Source organism: Heptranchias perlo, chromosome 18, assembly GCF_035084215.1.
Source record: "Heptranchias perlo isolate sHepPer1 chromosome 18, sHepPer1.hap1, whole genome shotgun sequence".
Taxonomy (NCBI): domain Eukaryota; kingdom Metazoa; phylum Chordata; class Chondrichthyes; order Hexanchiformes; family Hexanchidae; genus Heptranchias; species Heptranchias perlo.
The window spans coordinates 32,565,777-32,585,627 of record NC_090342.1 but is presented as its reverse complement, the minus strand read 5'-3'; the positions used below and the strand labels follow the sequence as shown (position 1 = coordinate 32,585,627).

Here is a 19,851-nt window from a genome sequence, read left to right as displayed (position 1 = left end):
GGAAATAAGGGTGGAAATTGTGGAGGCTCTGGCCACAATCTTCCAATCCTCCTTAGATATGAGGGCGGTGCCAGAGGACGAGGATTGCAAATGTTACATGCCTGTTCAAAAAAAGGAGAGGGATAAACCTGGCAATTACACGCCAGTCAGCCTAACATCGGTGGTGGGGGAAACTTTGAGGTAATGACCAGGGACAAAATTAATTGGCACTTGGAAAAGTATGGGCTAATAAATGAAAGTCATCAGGGATTTGTTATGGAAAAATTGTTTGACTAATTTGATTAAGTTCTTTGAAGTAACGGAGAGGGTTGGTGAGGGTAGTGCGGTTGATGTGTATATGGACTTTCAAAAGGCATTTGATAAAGTACCACATAATAGACTTGTTAGCAAAATTAAAGCCCCTGGGATTATGGGGACAGTAGCAGCGTGGATACAAAATTGGCTAAGGGACAGAAAGCAGAGAGTAGTGGTGAATGGTTGGTTGTTTTTCAGACTGGAGGGAAGAATACAGTGGTGTTCCCAAGAGGTCAGTATTAGGACCATTGTGCTTTTTGATCTATATTAATGACCTACTTAGGTATTGAAGGTATAATTTCAAAGTTTGCAGATGACACAAAACTCGGAAATGTAGTGAACGATGTGGAGGATAATAACAGACTATACAGACTGGTGAAATGTGCAAATACATAGCAGATGAAATTTAACAGAGAAGTGAGAAGCGATACATTTTGTTAGGAAGAATGAGCAGAGGCAATATAAACTAATTGGTACAATTTTATAGGGGGTGCTGCGACTGAGAGTGCACATACACAAATCTTTGAAGGTGGCAGGACATGTTGAGAAGGCTGTTTAAAAAGATTGAGATCCTGAGCTTTATTAATAGAGGCATGGAGTGCAAAAGCAAGGAATTTATAAAATACTGATTAGGCCTCAGCTAGAATGTTGTATTGACGTCTGGGCACCACACTTTAGGAAGGATGTCAAGGCTTTAGAGAAGGTGCAAAAGAGATTTACTAGAATAGTACCTGGGATGAGGGGCTTCAGATATGTGGAGAGATTGGAGAAGCTGGGGTTGTTCTTAGAGCAGGGAAGGATAAGAGGAGATTTGATAGAGGTGCTCAAAATCATGAAGCGATTTGATAGAGTAAATAAGAGAAACTGTTTCCAGTGGCAGAAGGATCAGTAACCAGAGGACACAGATTTAAGGTGATCAGCAAAAGAGCCAGAGGTGACATGAGGAAACATTTTTTATGCAGCGAGTTGCAATGATCTGGAATGCACTGCCTGAAAGGGTGGTGGAAGCAGATTCAAAAGTATCTTTCAAAGGGGAATTGGATAAATGCTTGAAGTAGCTTTTAAAGCTGTTTAATACAGAATCTTGGAGCACCTTTTGATGATCACCTCTAACGTGAGGTAAGGGTGCTGCAAGTCTGACTTTTCTCTTCCCCCTACTCTGCTAAGATCCTGGTATCAGCCACTTTCACAGAGAAATAGGGAGGAATTAATGGGAGGGTCACACCTGATCGCTTTCAGCCACCGCTATGTTGCCAACCAAAGAGTAGTATTGGTAGTAAAAATAGAAAATGCTGGAAATACTCAGTAAGTTAGGCAGCATCTGTGGAGAAAGAACCAGAGTTAACGTTTCAGATCGATGACCTTTTGTCAGAACTGAGGTTAAAGGTTTAACAGTTTTTAAGCAAGTATAGAGCTAGACAGAGCGGGGGGGCGGGGGTGGTGCGTGGAGGAAGGAATGAAAGGGAAGGTCTGTGGCGGTTAGGAGTAAATAAATGACATAATGGATGATGATGCAATGCAAGAGGGGTGGTAATGGGATAAGTAAAGAAACAAAAGATGGGTCTAGAGGAGCTGTAAATGGCAAAAGCAGAACCATTTTTGAGGGTGTAACTAGATAAGGGAGAACCAGTGGATGTAGTATATTTGGATTTTCAAAAGGCATTTGATTAGGTGCCATGCAAGAGGCTGTTACACAAGATTAGGGTTCATGGGATTGGGGGTAATATATTAGTATAGATTGAAGATTGGCTAACGGACAGAAAACAGTAGGAATAAAGAGGTCTTTTTCGGGTTGGTGGGGTGCTGCAAGGATCAGTGCGTGGGCCTCAGCTGTTTACAATATATATCAATGACTTGGGGATGAGGAGACAGTGTAATGTATCCAAGTTTGCTGACGCTACAAAGCGAGGTGGGAAAGTAAGTTGCGAGGAGGATGTAAAGAGGCTGCAAAGGGATATAGGCAGATTAAGTGAATGGGAGAGATGGTGGTAGATGGAGTATAATGTGGGGAAATGTGAAATTATCCACTTTTGGTTGGAAGAATAGAAAAGTAGAATATTTTTTAAAAGGTAAGAGACTAAGAAATGTTGGTATTCAGAGGGATTTAGGTGTCCTTGTACACGAATCACAAAGTTAACATGCAGGTACAGCAAGCAATTAGGAAGGCAAATGGTATGTTAGCCTTTATTGCAAGGGGGTTGGAGTATAAGAGTAAGCAGGTCTTGCTGCAATTATATAGGGCTCTGGTGAGACCACACCTGGAGTACTGTGTCCCGTTTTGGTCGTCTTACCTAAGGAAGGATATACTGGTTTTAGAGGGGGTGCAATGGAGGTTCACTTGATGGATTCCTGGGATGAGAGGGTTGCCCTACGAGGAGATTGAGTAGAATGGGCCTATATTCTGAAGTTTAGAAGAATGAGAGGCGATCTCATTGAAACATATAAAACTCTTGGAGGGCTTGACAGGGTAGATGCTGAAAGGCTGTTTCCCCTGGCTGGAGAGTCGAGAACTAGAGGTCATTGACTTAAGATAAGAGGTTGGCCATTTAGGACCGAGATGAGGAAAGATATCTTCACTGAGGGTTATGAATCTTTGAAATTCTCTACACCACAGAGCTGTGGATGCTCAGTCGTCTAGTATATTCACGAATGAGATCGATAGATTTTTGGACGCTAATAGAATCAAGGGATATGGGGATAGGGCAGGAAAGTGGAGTTGAGGTAGAAGATCAGTTAGTCGGATCTTATTGAACGGCAGAGCAGGCTCGAGGGACTGTATGGCCTACTCCTGCTCCTGTTTATGTTCTTATTACCAGCACCTGCTGTCTGAAAAATGGGAGCAGTGGTTATGATCTGAAGTTATTGAAATTAGTGTTGAGTCCGGAAGGTTGTAAAGTGCCTAATCAAAAGATATGGAGCTGCTCCTTGAGCTTCTGTTGGGAATCATTGGAACAGTGTAGGATGCCAAGGACAAAGTGGTCTGAGTCAGAGTGGGAAGGATAATTAAAATGGCAAGCGACCAGCAGGTCAGGGTCACACTTGCAGACTGAACAGAGGTGTTCAGCAAAGCGATCTGTGTTTGGTCTCCAGTGTAGAGGAGACCGCGTCATGAGCAGCGAATACAGTATGCGGAGTTGAAAGAAGTACAAGTAAATCGCTGTTTCACCTGGAAGGAGTGTTTGGGGTCCTGGACGGTGGGAAAGGAGGAGGTGGAAGGGCAGTTGTTGCATCTCTGCGCTTGCAGGGGAAGGTGCTGTGGGAAGGGGAGCGGGAGTTGGGGGTGATAGTGGACCAGGGTGTCGTAGAGGGAATGGTCCCTTTGGAATGCTGAAAGGGGAAGGGAAGTTGTGTTTGGTGGAGTCTGATCTGTTGAATGTGGATGCTGGTGGGGTGGAAGGTGAGGACTGGGTGAGGGCAGAAATGCGGGAAATGGGATGGACACGGTCGCGGGCCCTGTCAACTACATTGGAGGGGAATCCTCGGTTGAGGAAAAAGGAAGACATACTGGAAGCACTGTGTGGAATGTGGCATCGTCAGAACAGGTGCAACAGAGGCTGGGAAACTGGGAGAAGGGAATAGAGTCCTCATTGAAAGTGGGGTGGGAGGAAGTGTATTCAAGATAGCTGTGGGAGTCGGTGGGCTTATAGTAAATATTGATTGACAACCTATCCCCAGAAATGGAGATGGAGAAGTCGAGGAAGGGAAGAGTCGGAGGTGGACCGTGTGAAGGCGCGAGAAGGGTGGAAATTGGAAGCAAAGTTGATGAAATTTTCTAGCTTGGGGCGAGAGCAGGAAACAGCATCGATACATTCATCAATGTAGTGGAAAAAGAGGTGAGGGAGGGTACCCGAGTAGGACTGAAACAAAGAATGATCCACGTATCCCACAAAAAGGCAGGCATAGCTAGGACCCATATGGGTTCCCATAGCGACACCTTTTTATTTGGAGGAAGTGAGCGGAGTCAAAGGAGAAGTTGTTCAGGCAGAGGAGGGTGGTGGTGGATGGGATTGGTTGGGCCTCCGTTCAAGGAAGAAGCAGAGTCCTCGGTTCAGGATACTCATTCCTGGTTACAGCAACTGCATGGCCATTGGAAAGAAAATGTGTGTGTATAAACAATTGAGCTTCAAGCTGGGTTCCATCACTCTAGCATTATGTTGCAGTAGTAATGGGTTCAGCTGTTGATAGTTGGATGGAATATAGTGTTGTACTGCATAAGCAGGATGAAGTTAGAATCATAGAAGGTTACAGCACGGAAGGAGGCCATTCGGCTCATCGAGTCCGTGCATGCTCTATGCGTGAGCAGTCCAGCTAGTCCCACTGCTCTGTCCTATCCCCGTAGCCCTGCACATTTTTTCATTTCAAGTACTTACCCAGTTCCCTTTTGAAGGCCATAATTGAATCTGCCTCCACCACTCCCTCGGGCAGTGCATTCCAGATCCTAACCAATTGCTGTGTAAAACAAAGTTTTTCCTCGTTGGTTCTTTTGCCAATCACCTTAAATCTATGCCCTCTTGTTCTTGACCCTTCTGCCAATGGGAACAGTTTCTCTGTATCTACTCTGTCTAGATGTGGAGATGCTGGTGATGGACTGGGGTTGACAAATGTAAGGAATCTTACAACACCAGGTTATAGTCCAACAGTTGGACTATAACCTGATGTTGTAAGATTCCTTACTCTGTCTAGACCCCTCATGATTTTGAATACCTCTATCAAATCTCCTCTCAACTTTCTCTTCCAAGGAGAACAATCCCAGCTTCTCCAGTCTACCCACGTAATTTAAGTCCTTCATCCCTGGAATCATTCTAGTAAATCTACTCTAAGGCCTTCACATCCTTCCTGAAGTGCAGTGCCCAGAACTGGACATAATACTCCAGTTGTCGCTGAACCATTTTATTATAAAGGTTCATCATGACTTCCTTGCTTTTGTACACTCTGCCTCTATTTATAAAGCTCAGGACCCCATATGCTTTTATAACCGCTTTCTCAACTTGCCCTGCCACCTTCAACGATTTATGCATATATATACCTCCAGATCCCTGTTTCTCCACCCCTTTTAGAATTGTGCCCTCTAGTTTATATTGCCTCCTCATTTCTCCTACCGAAATGCATCACCTCGCATTTTTCTGTGTAAAACTGCATCTGCCACATGTCCACCCATGCCACCAGCCTGTGTATATCCTCTTGAAGTCTGTCACTATCCTCACTGTTCACTACCCTTCCAAGTTTTGTCATCTGCAAATTTTGAAATTGTGCCCTGTACTCCCAAGTCCAAGTCATTAATATATAATACAAGAAAAGCAATGGTCCCAGAGCTGACCCCTGGAGAACACCACTACACACCTCCCTCCAGTCTGAAAAACAACCGTTCGCCACTACTCTGTTTCCTGTCATTTAGCCAATTCTGTATCCATGTTGCTATGGGCTGCAACCTTAATAACAAGCCTACCATGCAGCACTTTATCGAGCGTTTTTTGAAAATCCATATGCACCACATCAACTGCATTGCCCTCATCAACCCTCTGTTACCTCATCAAAAAACTCTATCAGGTTAGTTAAACACTATTTGCCTTTAACAAATCCGTGCTGGCTTTCCCTAATCAATCCACACTCGTCCAAGCGACTGTTAATTCTGTCCCGGATTATTGTTTCTAAAAGTTTTCCCACCGAGGTTAAGCTGACTGGCCTATAGTTGCTGGGTTTATTTTTACACCCTTTTTTGAACAAGGGTGTAACATTTGCTATTCTCCAGTCCTCTGGTACCACCCCCATATCTAAGGATGTCTGGAAGATTATGGCCAGTACCTCTGCAATTTCCCCCCTTACTTCCTTCAGCACCCTAGGTTGCATCCCATCTGGACCAGATGATTTATCTATTTTAAGTACAGCTAGCCTTTCTAGTACCTCTTCTTTCTCAATTTTTAGCCCATCTAGTATCTTAACTATATCTTCCTTTACCGAGACTCTGGCAGCATCATCTTCCTCGGTGAAGACCGATGCAAAGTACTCATTTAGTACCTCAGCCATGCCTACTGCCTCCATAAGCAGATCTCCTTTATTGTCCCTAATCGGCCCCACTCTTCCTCTTACTACTCGTTTACTGTTAACATGTCTGTAGAAGACTTTTGGATTCCCTTTTATGTTGGTTGCTAGTCTAATCTCGTACTCTCTCTTTGCCCCTCATTTCCTTTTTCACTTCCCCTCTGAACTTTCTATATTCTGCCTGGTTCTCACTTGTGTAATCAACCTGACACCTGTCATATGCTGCTTTTTGCTGCTTCATCTTATTCTCTAACTCGCTTGTCATCCAAGAAGCTCTGGCTTTAGTTGCCCTACCTTTCTCCCTCGTTGGAATGTACCTTGTCTGTACCCAAATCATCTCCTCCTTCAAGGCTGCCCACTGTTCAATTATAGTTTTGCCTGCCAATCTATGATTCCAATTTACCCTGGCCAGACCTGTTCGCATCCCACTGAAATTGGCCCTCCTCCAATTGAGTGTTTTTACTTTAGAGTGGTCTGTGTCCTTTTCCATAGCTATTCGAAACCTTATGATACTATGATCACTGCTCCCTGAATGCTCCCCCACTGGCACTGGCTGCACTTGGCCCGTTTCATTCTCTAGAACCAAGTCCAGCAATGTGTCTTTCCTTGTTGGGCCAGAAACATACTGGTTGAAAAAGTTATCCTGAACACATTTCAAACATTCCTCCCCTTCTTTTCCCCTTATTGTTATCTCAGTCTATATTAGGATAGTTGAAATCCCCTGTTATCACTACTCTATGGCTTTTGCACCTCTGTAATTTCCCTGCAAACTTGCTCCTCTATATCCCTCCCAATAGTTGGTGGCCTACAGAATACACCCAGTAGTGTAATGGCACCTCTATTGTTCCTTAACTCTAACCAAATAGATTCTGTCCTTGACCCCTCCAAGACATCCTCTCTCCAACACTTCAATATTCTCCATAATCAGTACTGCCCCCCCCCCCCCATATCTTTCCTTCCCTATCTTTCCTGAACACCTTGTATCCAGGAATATTTAGTACCAATCCTACCCTTTTTTGAGCCAGGTCTCCATTATCACCATGATATCATATTCCAGGGTAGTGTCTGAGGCCCAACCATCTTCAGCTGCTTCATCAATGACGTTCCCGCCATCATAAGGTCAGAAATAGTGCAGTTCGCTGATGATTGCAGAGTGTTCAGTTCCATTCGCAACCCCTCAAATAATGAAGCAGTCCGAGCCCGCATGCAGCAAGACCTGGACAACATCCAGGCTTGGGCTCATAAGTGGCAAGTAACATTCGCGCCAGGCAATGACCATCTCCAACAAGAGAGTCTAACCACCTCCCCTTGACATTCAACGGCATTACCATCACCAAATTCCCCACCATCAACATCCTGGGGGTCACCATTGACCAGAAACTTAACTGGACCAGCCATATAAATACTGTGGCTACGAGAGCAGGTCAGGCTGGGTATTCTGCAGCGAGTGACTCACCTCCTGACTCCCCAAAGCCTTTCCACCATCTACAAGGCACAAGTCAGGAGTGTGATGGAATACTCTCCACTTGTCTGGATGAGTGCAGCTCCAACAACACTCAAGAAGCTTGACACCATCCAGGACGAAGCAGCCCACTTGATTGGCACCCCATCCACCACCCTAAACATTCACTCCCTTCACCACTGGCGCACCATGGCTGCAGCGTGTACCATCCACAGGATGCACTGCAGCAACTCGCCAAGGCTTCTTCGACAGCACCTCCCAAACTCAAACTCTACCACCTAGAAGGACAAGGGCAGCAGGCACATGGGAACACCACCACCTGCACGTCCCCCTCCAAGTCACACACCATCCCGACTTGGAAATATATCGCCGTTCCTTCATCGTCGCTGGGTCAAAATCCTAGAACTCCCTTCCTAACAGCACTGTGGGAGAACCTTCACCACACGAACTGCAGTGGTTCAAGAAGGCGGCTCACCACTACCTTCTCAAGGGCATTCTCCGGGAATTCTACCACAAACCCCAAGATTTCAGCAGCGAACCCAATGAGACAATCGACGATCCGGAACAGCAGACAGAGGGATCCGCGGTACAGCAACCGAAGAGGAAAGAGTCAAACTGGACTCCTCCGGAGGGTCGCTGCCCTCAGCTGGACATGTATGCTCAAGCTGTCAGCAAATGCGTCAATGCCAGATTCATCAGCCGCACTCAGAAGACAGTCCAGAATGTCACCCGAGCACAACGCAACGCCATCAACGCTCTCAAGACCAACCGCAACATCGTCATCAAACCAGCGGACAAAGGAGGAGCCATAGTCATACAGAACAGAACAGACTATTGCAAAGAAGCATACCGACAACTGGACAACCAGGAACACTACAGACGGTTACCCGCAGATCCGACCAAAGAACACACCCACCAGCTCAACAAACTGATCAAGACCTTCGATCCAGACCTTCAAAGCATCCTACGCATTCTCATCCCACGTAATCCCCGCGTGGGAGACTTCTACTGCCTCCCAAAGATACACAAAGCCAACACACCCGGACGTCCCATCGTATCAGGCAACGGAACCCTGTGTGAGAACCTCTCTGGATACATCGAGGGCATCCTGAAACCCATCGTACAGGGAACCCCCAGCTTCTGTCGTGACACTACAGACTTCCTACAAAAACTCAGTACCCACGGACCAGTTGAACCAGGAACACTTCTCACCACGATGGACGTCTCGGCACTATACACCAGTATCCCCCACGATGACGGCATCGCTGCGACAGCATCAATACTCAACACCAACAACAGCCAATCTCCGGAAGCCATCCTACAACTCATCCGCTTCATCCTGGATCACAATGTCTTCACCTTCGATAACCAGTTCTTTACCCAAACACACGGAACAGCCATGGGGACCAAATTCGCACCCCAATACGCCAACATTTTCATGCACAAGTTCGAGCAGGACTTCTTCACTGCACAAGACCTCCAACCAACACTATACACCAGATACATCGACATTTTCTTTCTATGGACCCACGGCAAGGAATCACTAAAGAGACTACACGATAACATCAACAAGTTCCATCCCACCATCAAGCTCACCATGGACTACTCCTCAGAATCAGTTTCTTTCTTGGACACACGAATCTCCATCAAAGACGGGCACCTCAGCACCTCACTCTACCGCAAGCCCACGGACAACCTCACGATGCTCCACTTTTCCAGCTTCCACCCTAACCACGTCAAAGAGGCCATCCCCTATGGACAGGCCCTGCGAATACACAGGGTCTGCTCAGACGAGGAGGAACGCGATGGACACCTACAGACGCTGAAAGACGCCCTAGTAAGAACGGGATATGACGCTCGACTCATCGATCGACAGTTCCGACGGGCCACAGCAAAAAATCGCATAGACCTCCTCAGGAGACTAACACGGGACGCAACCAACAGAGTACCCTTTGTCGTCCAGTACTTCCCCGGAGCGGAGAAACTACGCCATGTTCTCCGCAGCCTTCAACATGTCATCAATGAGGACAAACACCTTGCTATGGCCATCCCCACACCTCCACTACTCGCCTTTAAACAGCCACCCAACCTCAAACAGACCATCGTTCGCAGCAAACTACCTAGCTTTCAAGAGAACAGCGTCCACGACGCCACACAACCCTGCCACGGTAACCTCTGCAAGACATGCCAGATCATCGACACAGATACCACCATCACACGAGATGACACCACCCACCAGGTGCATGGTTCATACTCCTGTGACTCGGCCAACGTTGTCTACCTCATACGTTGCAGGAAAGGATGCCCCAGAGCATGGTACATTGGCGACCATGCAGACGCTGCGACAACGGATGAACGGACACCGCGCAACAATCGCCAAACAGGAGGGTTCCCTCCCAGTCGGGGAACACTTCAGCAGTCATGGACATTCATCCACCGACCTTCGGGTAAGCGTACTCCAAGGCGGCCTTCGAGACACACGACAACGCAAAATCGTCGAGCAGAAATTGATAGCCAAGTTCCGCACCCATGAGGACGGCCTCAACCGGGATCTTGGGTTCATGTCACGCTACACGTTACCCCACCAGCGAACAAATGTTATCTGTTTTTAATATAATGGGTCATTTGCTGGCTCTCTCTGCCTTCCGGATGTTTCTGCCTCTCTCTGTTTTTTTTTCTCTTTTTTTTCCCTGTTTGTTTTTTTGTTGAATGTGTATTCGGGGGTTCTGCAGGTAACACCTCTCTGTCTGAACACGGTGATTGCCTTGGCAACGGGCAGTTGCAGGGGCAGTCTGTAAACACCATGTATTGTTCAATATGTATAAATGCGTAGGCTTCAAGGAGCTCTTGAAACATTTGCCTGAGGAAGAAGAAAATCTCCGAAAGCTTGTGAATTTAAAATAAAATTGCTGGACTATAACTTGGTGTTGTAAAATTGTTTACAATTCTCAAGGGCAATTAGGGATGGGCAATAAATGCTGGCCTTGCCAGCGACTCCCACATCCTATGAACACATTTTTTGTTAAATGTGGCTATTTGTGCCTGCAGCTCACCAACCTTGTACTCTCTTGGTCTGACCCCATCTAATACCGTACTATTTTTTTACACTAGGGCTAGCCTTCTCTCCCCTTTCCAATGCTACATCCTGGTGTCCATCCCCCTGCCAAATTAATTTTAAACCCCCCCACAGTACTAGCGAACCTCCCCGTGAGGACATTGGTTCTAGCTCTGCTGAGGTGCAATCTGTCCGGCCTGTACAGGTCCTACCTCCCCAGAACTAGTCCTGATGCCCCAGGAATCTGAAGCCCTCCCCACTGCACCATCTCTCCAGTCACTCATTCATCAGCTCTATCCTCCTATTTCTATACTCGCTAGTGCGTGGCACTGGGAGTAATCCGGAGATCACTACCTTTTGAGGACCTGCTTGTTAATCTCTTTCCTAACTCCTTAAACTCTGCCTGCAGGACCTCATCCCTTTTCCTACCGATGTCGTTGGTACCAATATGGACCACGACCTCTGGCTTTTCACCCTCCCCCTCCAGAATGTTCTGCAGCCACTCAGTGATATCCTTGAGCCTGGCACCAGAGAGGCAACATACCATCTTAGAATCAGGTCTGCGGCCGCAGAAACGCCTGTCTGCTCCCTTAACTATGGAATTTCCTATCACTATTGCTCTCGTGACCTTTCTCACCTCCCCCTGTACAGCTGAGCCACCCAAGGTGCTATGGTCTTGGCTCTGGCTGCACTCTGCAGAGGAACCCTCTCCCTCACTGGTTAGAGAGTGAGATGCCCTCACGGGACTCCTGCACTACCTGCCTAGTCCTCCTTGTCTGTCTGGCGGTCACCCAGTCCCTCTCTGCCTGCACTCTCTCAAGCTGGGAAGCGTCCTGGAGTTGCCACATGGCACAGGATGTGCGTTCCATGGGTATGAGCTGCCCTGCCTTTGCCTCAATTTATTAGATTAACAAAAATAAACTTTAAAAAAGACACACTCACCAGAAAAAGAAAACCTCACCAGCTAGCAACCAATCAGCTCCTTCCCTTGTGCTGATGTCACTCTTGATTTTCTTACCTTGTTCCTTGAAACCCTGAACTCTTGCGATGCTCTGCCCCTGACTTCAAACAGGTCCGCTCCTTAGCTCAGGCGCTCCGATTGAGACCTACTCCTCGGGCTTCGCTCTTTATTTAGTTCTGAGCTTAATGGCTATTGTAGCCTCTGTTTGTAATAGACCTGGTTACCTGTTGGTCCCTCTAATCCTTTCAATATAACTGCTACTGAAGGACAGCTTTGAATTAAATATTTTGTTAATATCGTTGGGGGTACTACTGCGATAGTAAAAAGTGTTATTTGTAATTGACCTTTGCTATGCTTGTACCAATCCTCCAAATGATTTAGGACTGTAGAATGTTAATCGTTCTTTAGTTGACCCTTGTGCTACCTTGCTGATTGTTGACATTTACTTAGAGACTTAGAAGAGGCTTTGGAGATGGGAGTGGATTGGTCGCTGCGGGAAGGCTACGCCTGGGCTGAGGATAAGGAGCACTGTGAAGAATATGGCAGAATGCTGCAAGCTGATCCTTCCAAGGTCTCTTCAAAGGCCAAAAAGAGAGGATTGCCTCAGGTGATTTTTTTTTGTATACCTTTTTCTCTTTTTTTTGTACCATGAATCTTCCCTGACTGAAATTGGCCATGAGACCTGATATGTGACTGCTGCCCAAAAGCAGACTGTGGTAACTGGTACATCACCACAATGTCAGTGTTAGCAAAGATTAACTTGCTGTGAGGAGGAGAATCACAGGCATCAACTCTACTCTGTGCAACCTTTTTATTGAATGGGTATTATTGTTGTTTGTGGATCTTATAGCAAACCCTGTTGTGATCTCTCATTACTTTGTGTAGATAATGATCCAGGAAAGTTGGGCATCTCAAGTTTCCTACAATTATTGTAATAGGAACAATGACTTGCAAACTTATTTCTTGTTTTGCTTTTTTGATGTGTGGTGGGTGTAATTCTCAGTTTTTAAAAGTTAACTTTGGAAATGACTTTTAAAAAGTTGCACATTGTGTTTAAAAAGCAAATGCTTAGCAAGTGTTTGGAACTGAATTAATACCAACAGATGCATTCTAATCTGTATGCATTTTTTAGCTGGGGACTTTGGGTGCTGGAAACCACTATGCTGAGATTCAGGTGGTAGATGAAATCTACAATGAGTATGCAGCACGTAAAATGGGCATCGATCACAAGGGCCAGGTGTGTGTCATGATCCACAGTGGGAGTAGAGGTTTTGGACACCAGGTTGCAACAGGTGAGACGTTTTCCCTTTTCTACTTAGACTAGACTAAGTGTGATATAGCACATCTTTTGTGTTGAGTACAAAGCCTCATTCCTCATGCAGCAGTATTTCAATCTGTGTGATGGTATATTGTGGTATTTGTGTCCGAATATCTCAATTGTTTTTTATCGCTGCACTTCCCACTTTGCAGATTTTGAAAGTGCCAAACACCATTATGCAGTGATTGTCATCTTTATCTTCCCATGTGGCTCTTATACAACAAGATTTTGACTAACACTTAAGGAATACTCTAGGATAAGGCACAACAATGGCTTTATCCTAGAGTGTTCTTAATTCTAAATACATTTTACTCTTAAAAATTGATCTAAGTTATTTTTACCTGGTGATGGTTAGTTGTTTTTATGAGTGATCATTTCTGTGCTATTGCTAAGGCAATGAGGCATGGAATAGGCAGGAAAAAACAAATCTTGAAGTTTCAGCACTTAAACTTGCCTTCTCACAGCGCACACTGCTGATTATTAGTGACATAGTATGTCTCAGCTGTTGAGATAGCATAGCATTAAGTGGCTTTTACAGCCATTTTAATGGAATTAAAAGTGCAAAATATCAATGCAATGAGGACTCCACAATATAGGAATTATTTCTCTTCTATCCCATCATGAGAAGAGTAGTAACTGCCCTTTTTGTACTGCAGATATGTTTGCATCCAAGAGGTGCAAATCATTTTTATAAATATGACCAATTCTTGCATGTTTTAAGATATCTCCATGTCCCCTTGGTTGGATGTAACAAATCTAGCTTTTACTTTAATGCAATGGCTTAGAATACATTAATTATATTTCTTGCTAGCTGAGGCAGAGCATTGCTTTGTTTTCCAGATGCCCTAGTGGCTATGGAGAAAGCCATGAAGAGGGATAATATTATTGTCAATGACAGGCAGCTGGCGTGTGCCAGGATCAATTCCCAAGAAGGTCAGGACTATCTCAAAGGCATGGCAGCAGCTGGAAACTATGCCTGGGTGAATCGCTCCTCTATGACCTTCCTGACGCGACAGGTAGGGATTGTGTTGAACTGTTCGATTCAGTAAATGAATCGAACGTTGTGTTACTAACTGCCTCTCAATTTGATTAGTCTCCAAGATGCCAGTTTATTTGTGCTTTGCTGTAATACGTACCTTAAACAGTTTTAAAAAGAAATACACTACTAGAGACACTGTAATGGGTTAGTGTGCCAACACACATCTTAGATTAGTAGGGACAGGGAGCATCCCATCCAGGCCATAATGGGGGAGGTGCAGAATGGAGACAACGTGCCCTATCTCTGGATCTTGCAAACAGCTGCAGATTACATAATTTCCTGTCTACCTGAATTTATACCTCCTGCACAAGTAGGATTTATTGTTGGGTTCATCTATTCAAAGGGAAAGCTAACCCATTTAGAATGGAAAATTAGGAAATTGTCTTTTTAAAAAGTTAGAATGTAATTGCAATTCTCTAGTGTGCCAAACTGGGAGATGATCTTATGAAAAGGTGAATTTTGAACAAATAGCTGGCATTGTACTGAAGTTTTGTTTTCTATGTTCTTTCCTATTTCTCATATCTTGCTCAAATATTTCTCTCCCATTTGTTTCTTTCACCTATCGATCTCTCTCCTGCTTCTCACGTGTGTTCTCTCATGCTGTCTGTTCCTCCCCTATGCTGTGCATTCTTTCACTTCTCATGGTCTGTTTGTTTCCCATGTACTCACGCTCTCTATTCCCATGCACTCTCCCATATCTGACGTGCTTTTTTTTCTCACCCATATGTCATGCTGTTCCATTTATTTTTTGTTCTTCCTTATCTCATTCTGCTCTGTTCCCCTATGTGTCTTTTTTTTTCCCAAATCATTTTCTCGCCATCTTTCTCTCAACTTTGTGTTGCTTTCTTGCTCTTGGTTATTTTTTTCTCTATCTCTTGTGCATTTGTTCCCTTTCTTTCTCTCCTCCCTCCCTCCCTCCCTCCCTTCTATTTTAGGCATTTGCCAAAGTCTTCAACACTACACCAGATGATCTGGATATGCATGTGATTTATGACGTGTCTCACAACATAGCCAAAATGGAGGAGCATGTGGTGGATGGGAAACAGAAGACATTGCTGCTCCATAGAAAGGGTTCTACCAGGGCCTTCCCGCCACACCACCCTCTCATACCAGTCGATTATCAGGTATGGCAACTACTGAGATGGAACATCTCTGAAATTTTGTAGTTACCTGGAAAGCTTTGCTGGCCTGTAGAAACTTGCATGGTGTCTAAGGGATTGTTGAGACTCAACTTGGATGCATGCCATGGAAAGTACTATTTAGCATCTAAATTGAATAGTTTAGCAATATTAATAAAAGCTGGAGCAGTTTTGATGTCACTATAAAAGTAGTACATTTTAGTAAATATTAAATCCTACCATATATGCAAGGTGTGTAAAATGAGAATTGAAACAAAATTGCTGCATCAGCTAAAACTCCACTTTGACTCATGAAATTTGAACATAGGAGTCTGAATTGAATCTTCACATTAGGATCTTGGAATCCCATTCACTTCTCAAGCTGCCCAAATGGAGAAGCTGACTTTCAGCACAATTAATCCTTGGATCATTTGGTTGAAGTCCACCTGTACATATTTTTTGGGCTTGGTATGCTCTGGAAACTTGGTAGGAAGTTGAACTTTCATTTTAGAAGTGTCATTCAATTTGAAACTTCTGTTTAAAATGGTTCTGTGCTATATTACAAGTTTGTGTTCCTTTTTGGAATATAGGAGGTCTAAAATTCTGCTGATGCAGATTTTCTACTTTTTTGGAGATTAAAATTATAAATTTTTCATATGCACACTGAACAGATATATAAATAGGTATTCTGATCTACACTGCTCTCTTCACTCGTTGGCCTGAGTACTGGCTAATGCAGAAAAGTTAGAATGTCTTACTTCATAAAACTGAAATTCTTAAACTTGTGTACAGATCATTCAATATAAACCCATTAAATATATTCCTTTAAACACCAATGCAAGACTAGCCAGGAAATGGACAGCTGTTCCAGTGGAGCCATGAATTTATTGTACAGACAACGTTTATTATATATAATTTACCACTCCTGTCATGCAAACTATATTTATACTGATAATTAAACTTATTGCAAAGTGACTGTATACATTGCAACATTTTATCTATATCTATAGATCTACTGAAGCTCATCAAGTTTGGTAATGGTGTAGGAAACAGCAAAGTGGCATTGAAAACTGGCAAGGACTATTAAGTAGTTGGGGTTAGAAATTCTGATGCTATTGAAGTAATATAACAATATAAACAACTTAAGGAATAAATTAACTCCCACTTACAATGAGATTTAAACATGTTTTATTCCCTGCTTTTGGTTTTTATCACTTTTTATAGATATTTTCCTAATTTGGCTTTCACCCCCAACTTTATAAAGCAGGTCTGTTCATTTGATTTATCTGCATATATTGCTATAGGAAAAGCAAAGGTCTGTATTGAGGCTTATGAAGGAAGGGCAAAATGGGAGGCTAGTTAGTGCTGGCAGCAGAGTGTTGGACTATGTAGGAGATGGTGGCCAAAAGCTAATGAATCTTAATGGACATATTGCGAAGCATATTCTTAGTAAGGCCCAATTGGAAGAATGTACCTATGACCAATCGGAACTCGGATTTAGTGGCCATATGATTCCCATGTGCCAAAATGGCACTGAACAGATGATGGACTCAATTTTTAAAAAAAATTTGGATTACCATTCAGCTGGTATGCTGAAGAATTTTCATGCCAGTAGAACTGACTCGTTGCATGTGTTCTCCTGTTGATTGTCTTTTTTAATACCTTTAGTTGACTGGACAGCCTGTTTTGATTGGTGGAACAATGGGAACCTGTAGCTATGTCCTTACTGGCACAGAGCAGGGTATGACAGAAACGTTTGGAACCACCTGCCATGGAGCGGTAAGGAATTATGAAGTAGAGCATGTAATTGGAAGTGTTAAATTTCCAAGGATTCCCCTTCCTAGAATTACATGCATCCGTGTAGACCTTCACAGTCCAATAAATGTCCGACCTTGTTTGTCTTCTGATTCTAAGTTAGGTTGATAGACTTGCCTTAATATTTGACAGGCATAGTCTCTTGCATAAATTATTCTGTACAGCCTCAACTATCCAGGCTGTCATGATCCACATTCTTGGTAATTCACAAGAATCTTTTGTGGATAGTGGGAGACCAGTGTGTATAAGGGCTATAAGCAATTTTCTTTTGTTCTCCTCCTGTCTTAACTGTTCTCCTGGTGGTAAGATTAGCTAATACTGGAACAATTAATCTATTGATTTTTCACTGGCTCAAAACTTCCCCCTACATGCCTACTCTGAACCTCAACAACTGTCTTAAAAGTAACCTACCATGCTGCCCAGCTATGAAGATGAGCACTAAAAGCAGCATGTGCTTACCTCTAGTTATCCTGTCAGTGGTCTCTATATTGCTGATCTGAATGGAGCTGCAGACTTGGAAATCAGTTGATCTTGCCTATTTAAATGGATTTATTGAATATAACACGAGCAAATAACATTTCACCTTCCTATTCTAATGTGTTGGACAACCTATGCATTAGAATTTGCCTGCCATTCCTAAGCATTCAAAGGATTGGACAAATCCAGTGCATAATATATAAATCTCTGTTACAGTAGTCAACTGGTCTTGTAGTAGCAAATTATTATTTATAGTACTGCCTTTTTACATGGATATAAAAATGGGACATGGAAAAGAGCCCTGTTTAACTCTGTTGGCTTAATGGTATTAGAACAGTCACTTGCAACCTTTTAGCATGATTAGACTTGGCCTATGTAAAGTAAGGAGTTGGAATATAATTTTAGAACTTTCTTTCCAGGGCCGAGCTTTGTCACGTGCAAAATCTCGACGTAACCTTAATTTCCAGGATGTGTTGGACAAACTAGCAGATATGGGCATTGCCATTCGTGTTGCTTCACCCAAACTAGTTATGGAAGAAGTAAGAGCTGCACTTTATTTTTGACTTTGTTTTGGGTTTCTACTGAAGTTGATTAAATGTGGGAGTAGGTTCTGTTCTTTATCTTTTCCTATGCATGTTAGGTGACATTGACCAGAACAATGTAGCGATCTTGTGTATATTTGAATTAGATTTCTGAAATATAGAGAATCCTGACGAGGTAGATATTTACAATTTGTAGTCAGCTCAAACTTGATTTGTAAATGTGACCAACAAATCCCAGTCCACACTAGAAATGACCACTTTTACATTGACACAGTAGAAAAATATTTTTCTTCTTAATTACTATGGTTAAAAGGGTGTTCATAGCCTTCCAGTACCTCCCCGATATGCCCATTATTTGTGTTTGAGCCTATACAGTTAGTATTTGCAGGCTATTTGAAGGGGATGTATCACAACCAAGCACAATCGAGTCCTCATCCCACATCCACACGTGCATTTCCAGTAAGGCATTGCTGATTATCAACCACGAGCCAATTTTCCTCTCCCTGATCCCAGGTGCTAAGGTCAATTGTAGCTTTCCTACTACCACATCAGCTGAGATCAGTTAACTCACTACAGGTGTGAAGAACTGTATATTTTTCCTCCTCTGATACTATATGCATCTTTTCAAGTCAAGGTATCTATTAGAGACCAGCTCAAGGGCTCTGCCAATGCTGCTATACTTGAGAACACTGGGGTGACTGGCTCCTTCTTTCTGGGCAAGTGCCTGCTTCCAGGTATCTTCTGACAGTAATTGGGAACTCACCGTGGTTGCAATTCTGCACTCTATTACTTTGATACAATGTGTTAGAGCTTTAATGCACTGTGTGTTTCTTAGAAGTCACCCATTATAGAAAACAATTTGTAAATAATAATCACCCTATTAATGATTGAGTTGAATGTGCCTGGAAAGACTACACCATCAGCCCCCTCTCTTTCTATAGGCCTAAACTAAAGGTGGCTATTGTTGACTGATAGCTGTTTAATGGGTTAAGATAAATGTTACTTAGAAATTATATAATTTTTTAGAGCATGAAATGAATACCCTTTTGGCAATTAAACAATGTTCTGTGGGTCTGTTTGTTTTGTTTCTTGGAATTGAGAGAGCATACACCTGTTCACAACTGAATCTGTTATTGTCATGAGATCTTCCGAAAGAACTAGGACCCAGGTTCAGGCTCCTATTCAAGTTGTATTACAAAAAGTGATACTAATGTGAAACTTGTAGTCAATTGTTAAAGAGTACCTTTTTCTTCTTCTAGGCTCCTGAATCCTACAAGAATGTAACCGATGTTGTGAATACTTGTCATGATGCAGGGATCAGCAAAAAAGCTATTAAGCTGCGACCTATTGCAGTTATAAAGGGCTGATGGAGGCTCCTTGATCCTCGTGGGCTAAATTAGGAAAAATCCTTTGGACTGACTGACTACCTTCTATTAAAATTCATGTAGCTTTTTAGTGAAAAATCCTGATTTTTTTTTTCAGGCTTACTCTGCCACACAGCAAGTACTGAATTAAGTTTTGTTTCACTATCACCTCAACAAACCTGAAATTCAATCAGGGATTACTAATTATTTGTTTATTCCAATGAGTTGTAGCACTTGTTCAGCTCTCCCTACAGCTAAATTAGCTGATTGTTTGTTTTATGTTTTTATTTTGATAAATCGGGAATTGTGACTTTAAAAAAAAATCACAATGGAATAGATGGATGTACAATAAAATGGTGGAGTCAAA

General features: G+C 43.4%; 1 protein-coding gene across 1 annotated transcript in view; it reads left to right on the top strand.

Annotated features, from left to right (window-relative positions):
* The window catches only part of rtcb (RNA 2',3'-cyclic phosphate and 5'-OH ligase), a 33,914-nt gene extending 14,063 nt beyond the window's left edge, over nt 1-19,851 (top strand). Inside the window, exons 6-12 of the mRNA XM_067999647.1 lie at nt 12,262-12,418; nt 12,944-13,103; nt 13,970-14,145; nt 15,104-15,292; nt 16,955-17,065; nt 17,998-18,117; nt 19,380-19,851. Coding sequence (XP_067855748.1) covers nt 12,262-12,418; nt 12,944-13,103; nt 13,970-14,145; nt 15,104-15,292; nt 16,955-17,065; nt 17,998-18,117; nt 19,380-19,487 — 1,021 coding nt within the window. The 3' untranslated portion in view covers nt 19,488-19,851. The remainder of the gene's footprint in view (nt 1-12,261; nt 12,419-12,943; nt 13,104-13,969; nt 14,146-15,103; nt 15,293-16,954; nt 17,066-17,997; nt 18,118-19,379) is intronic.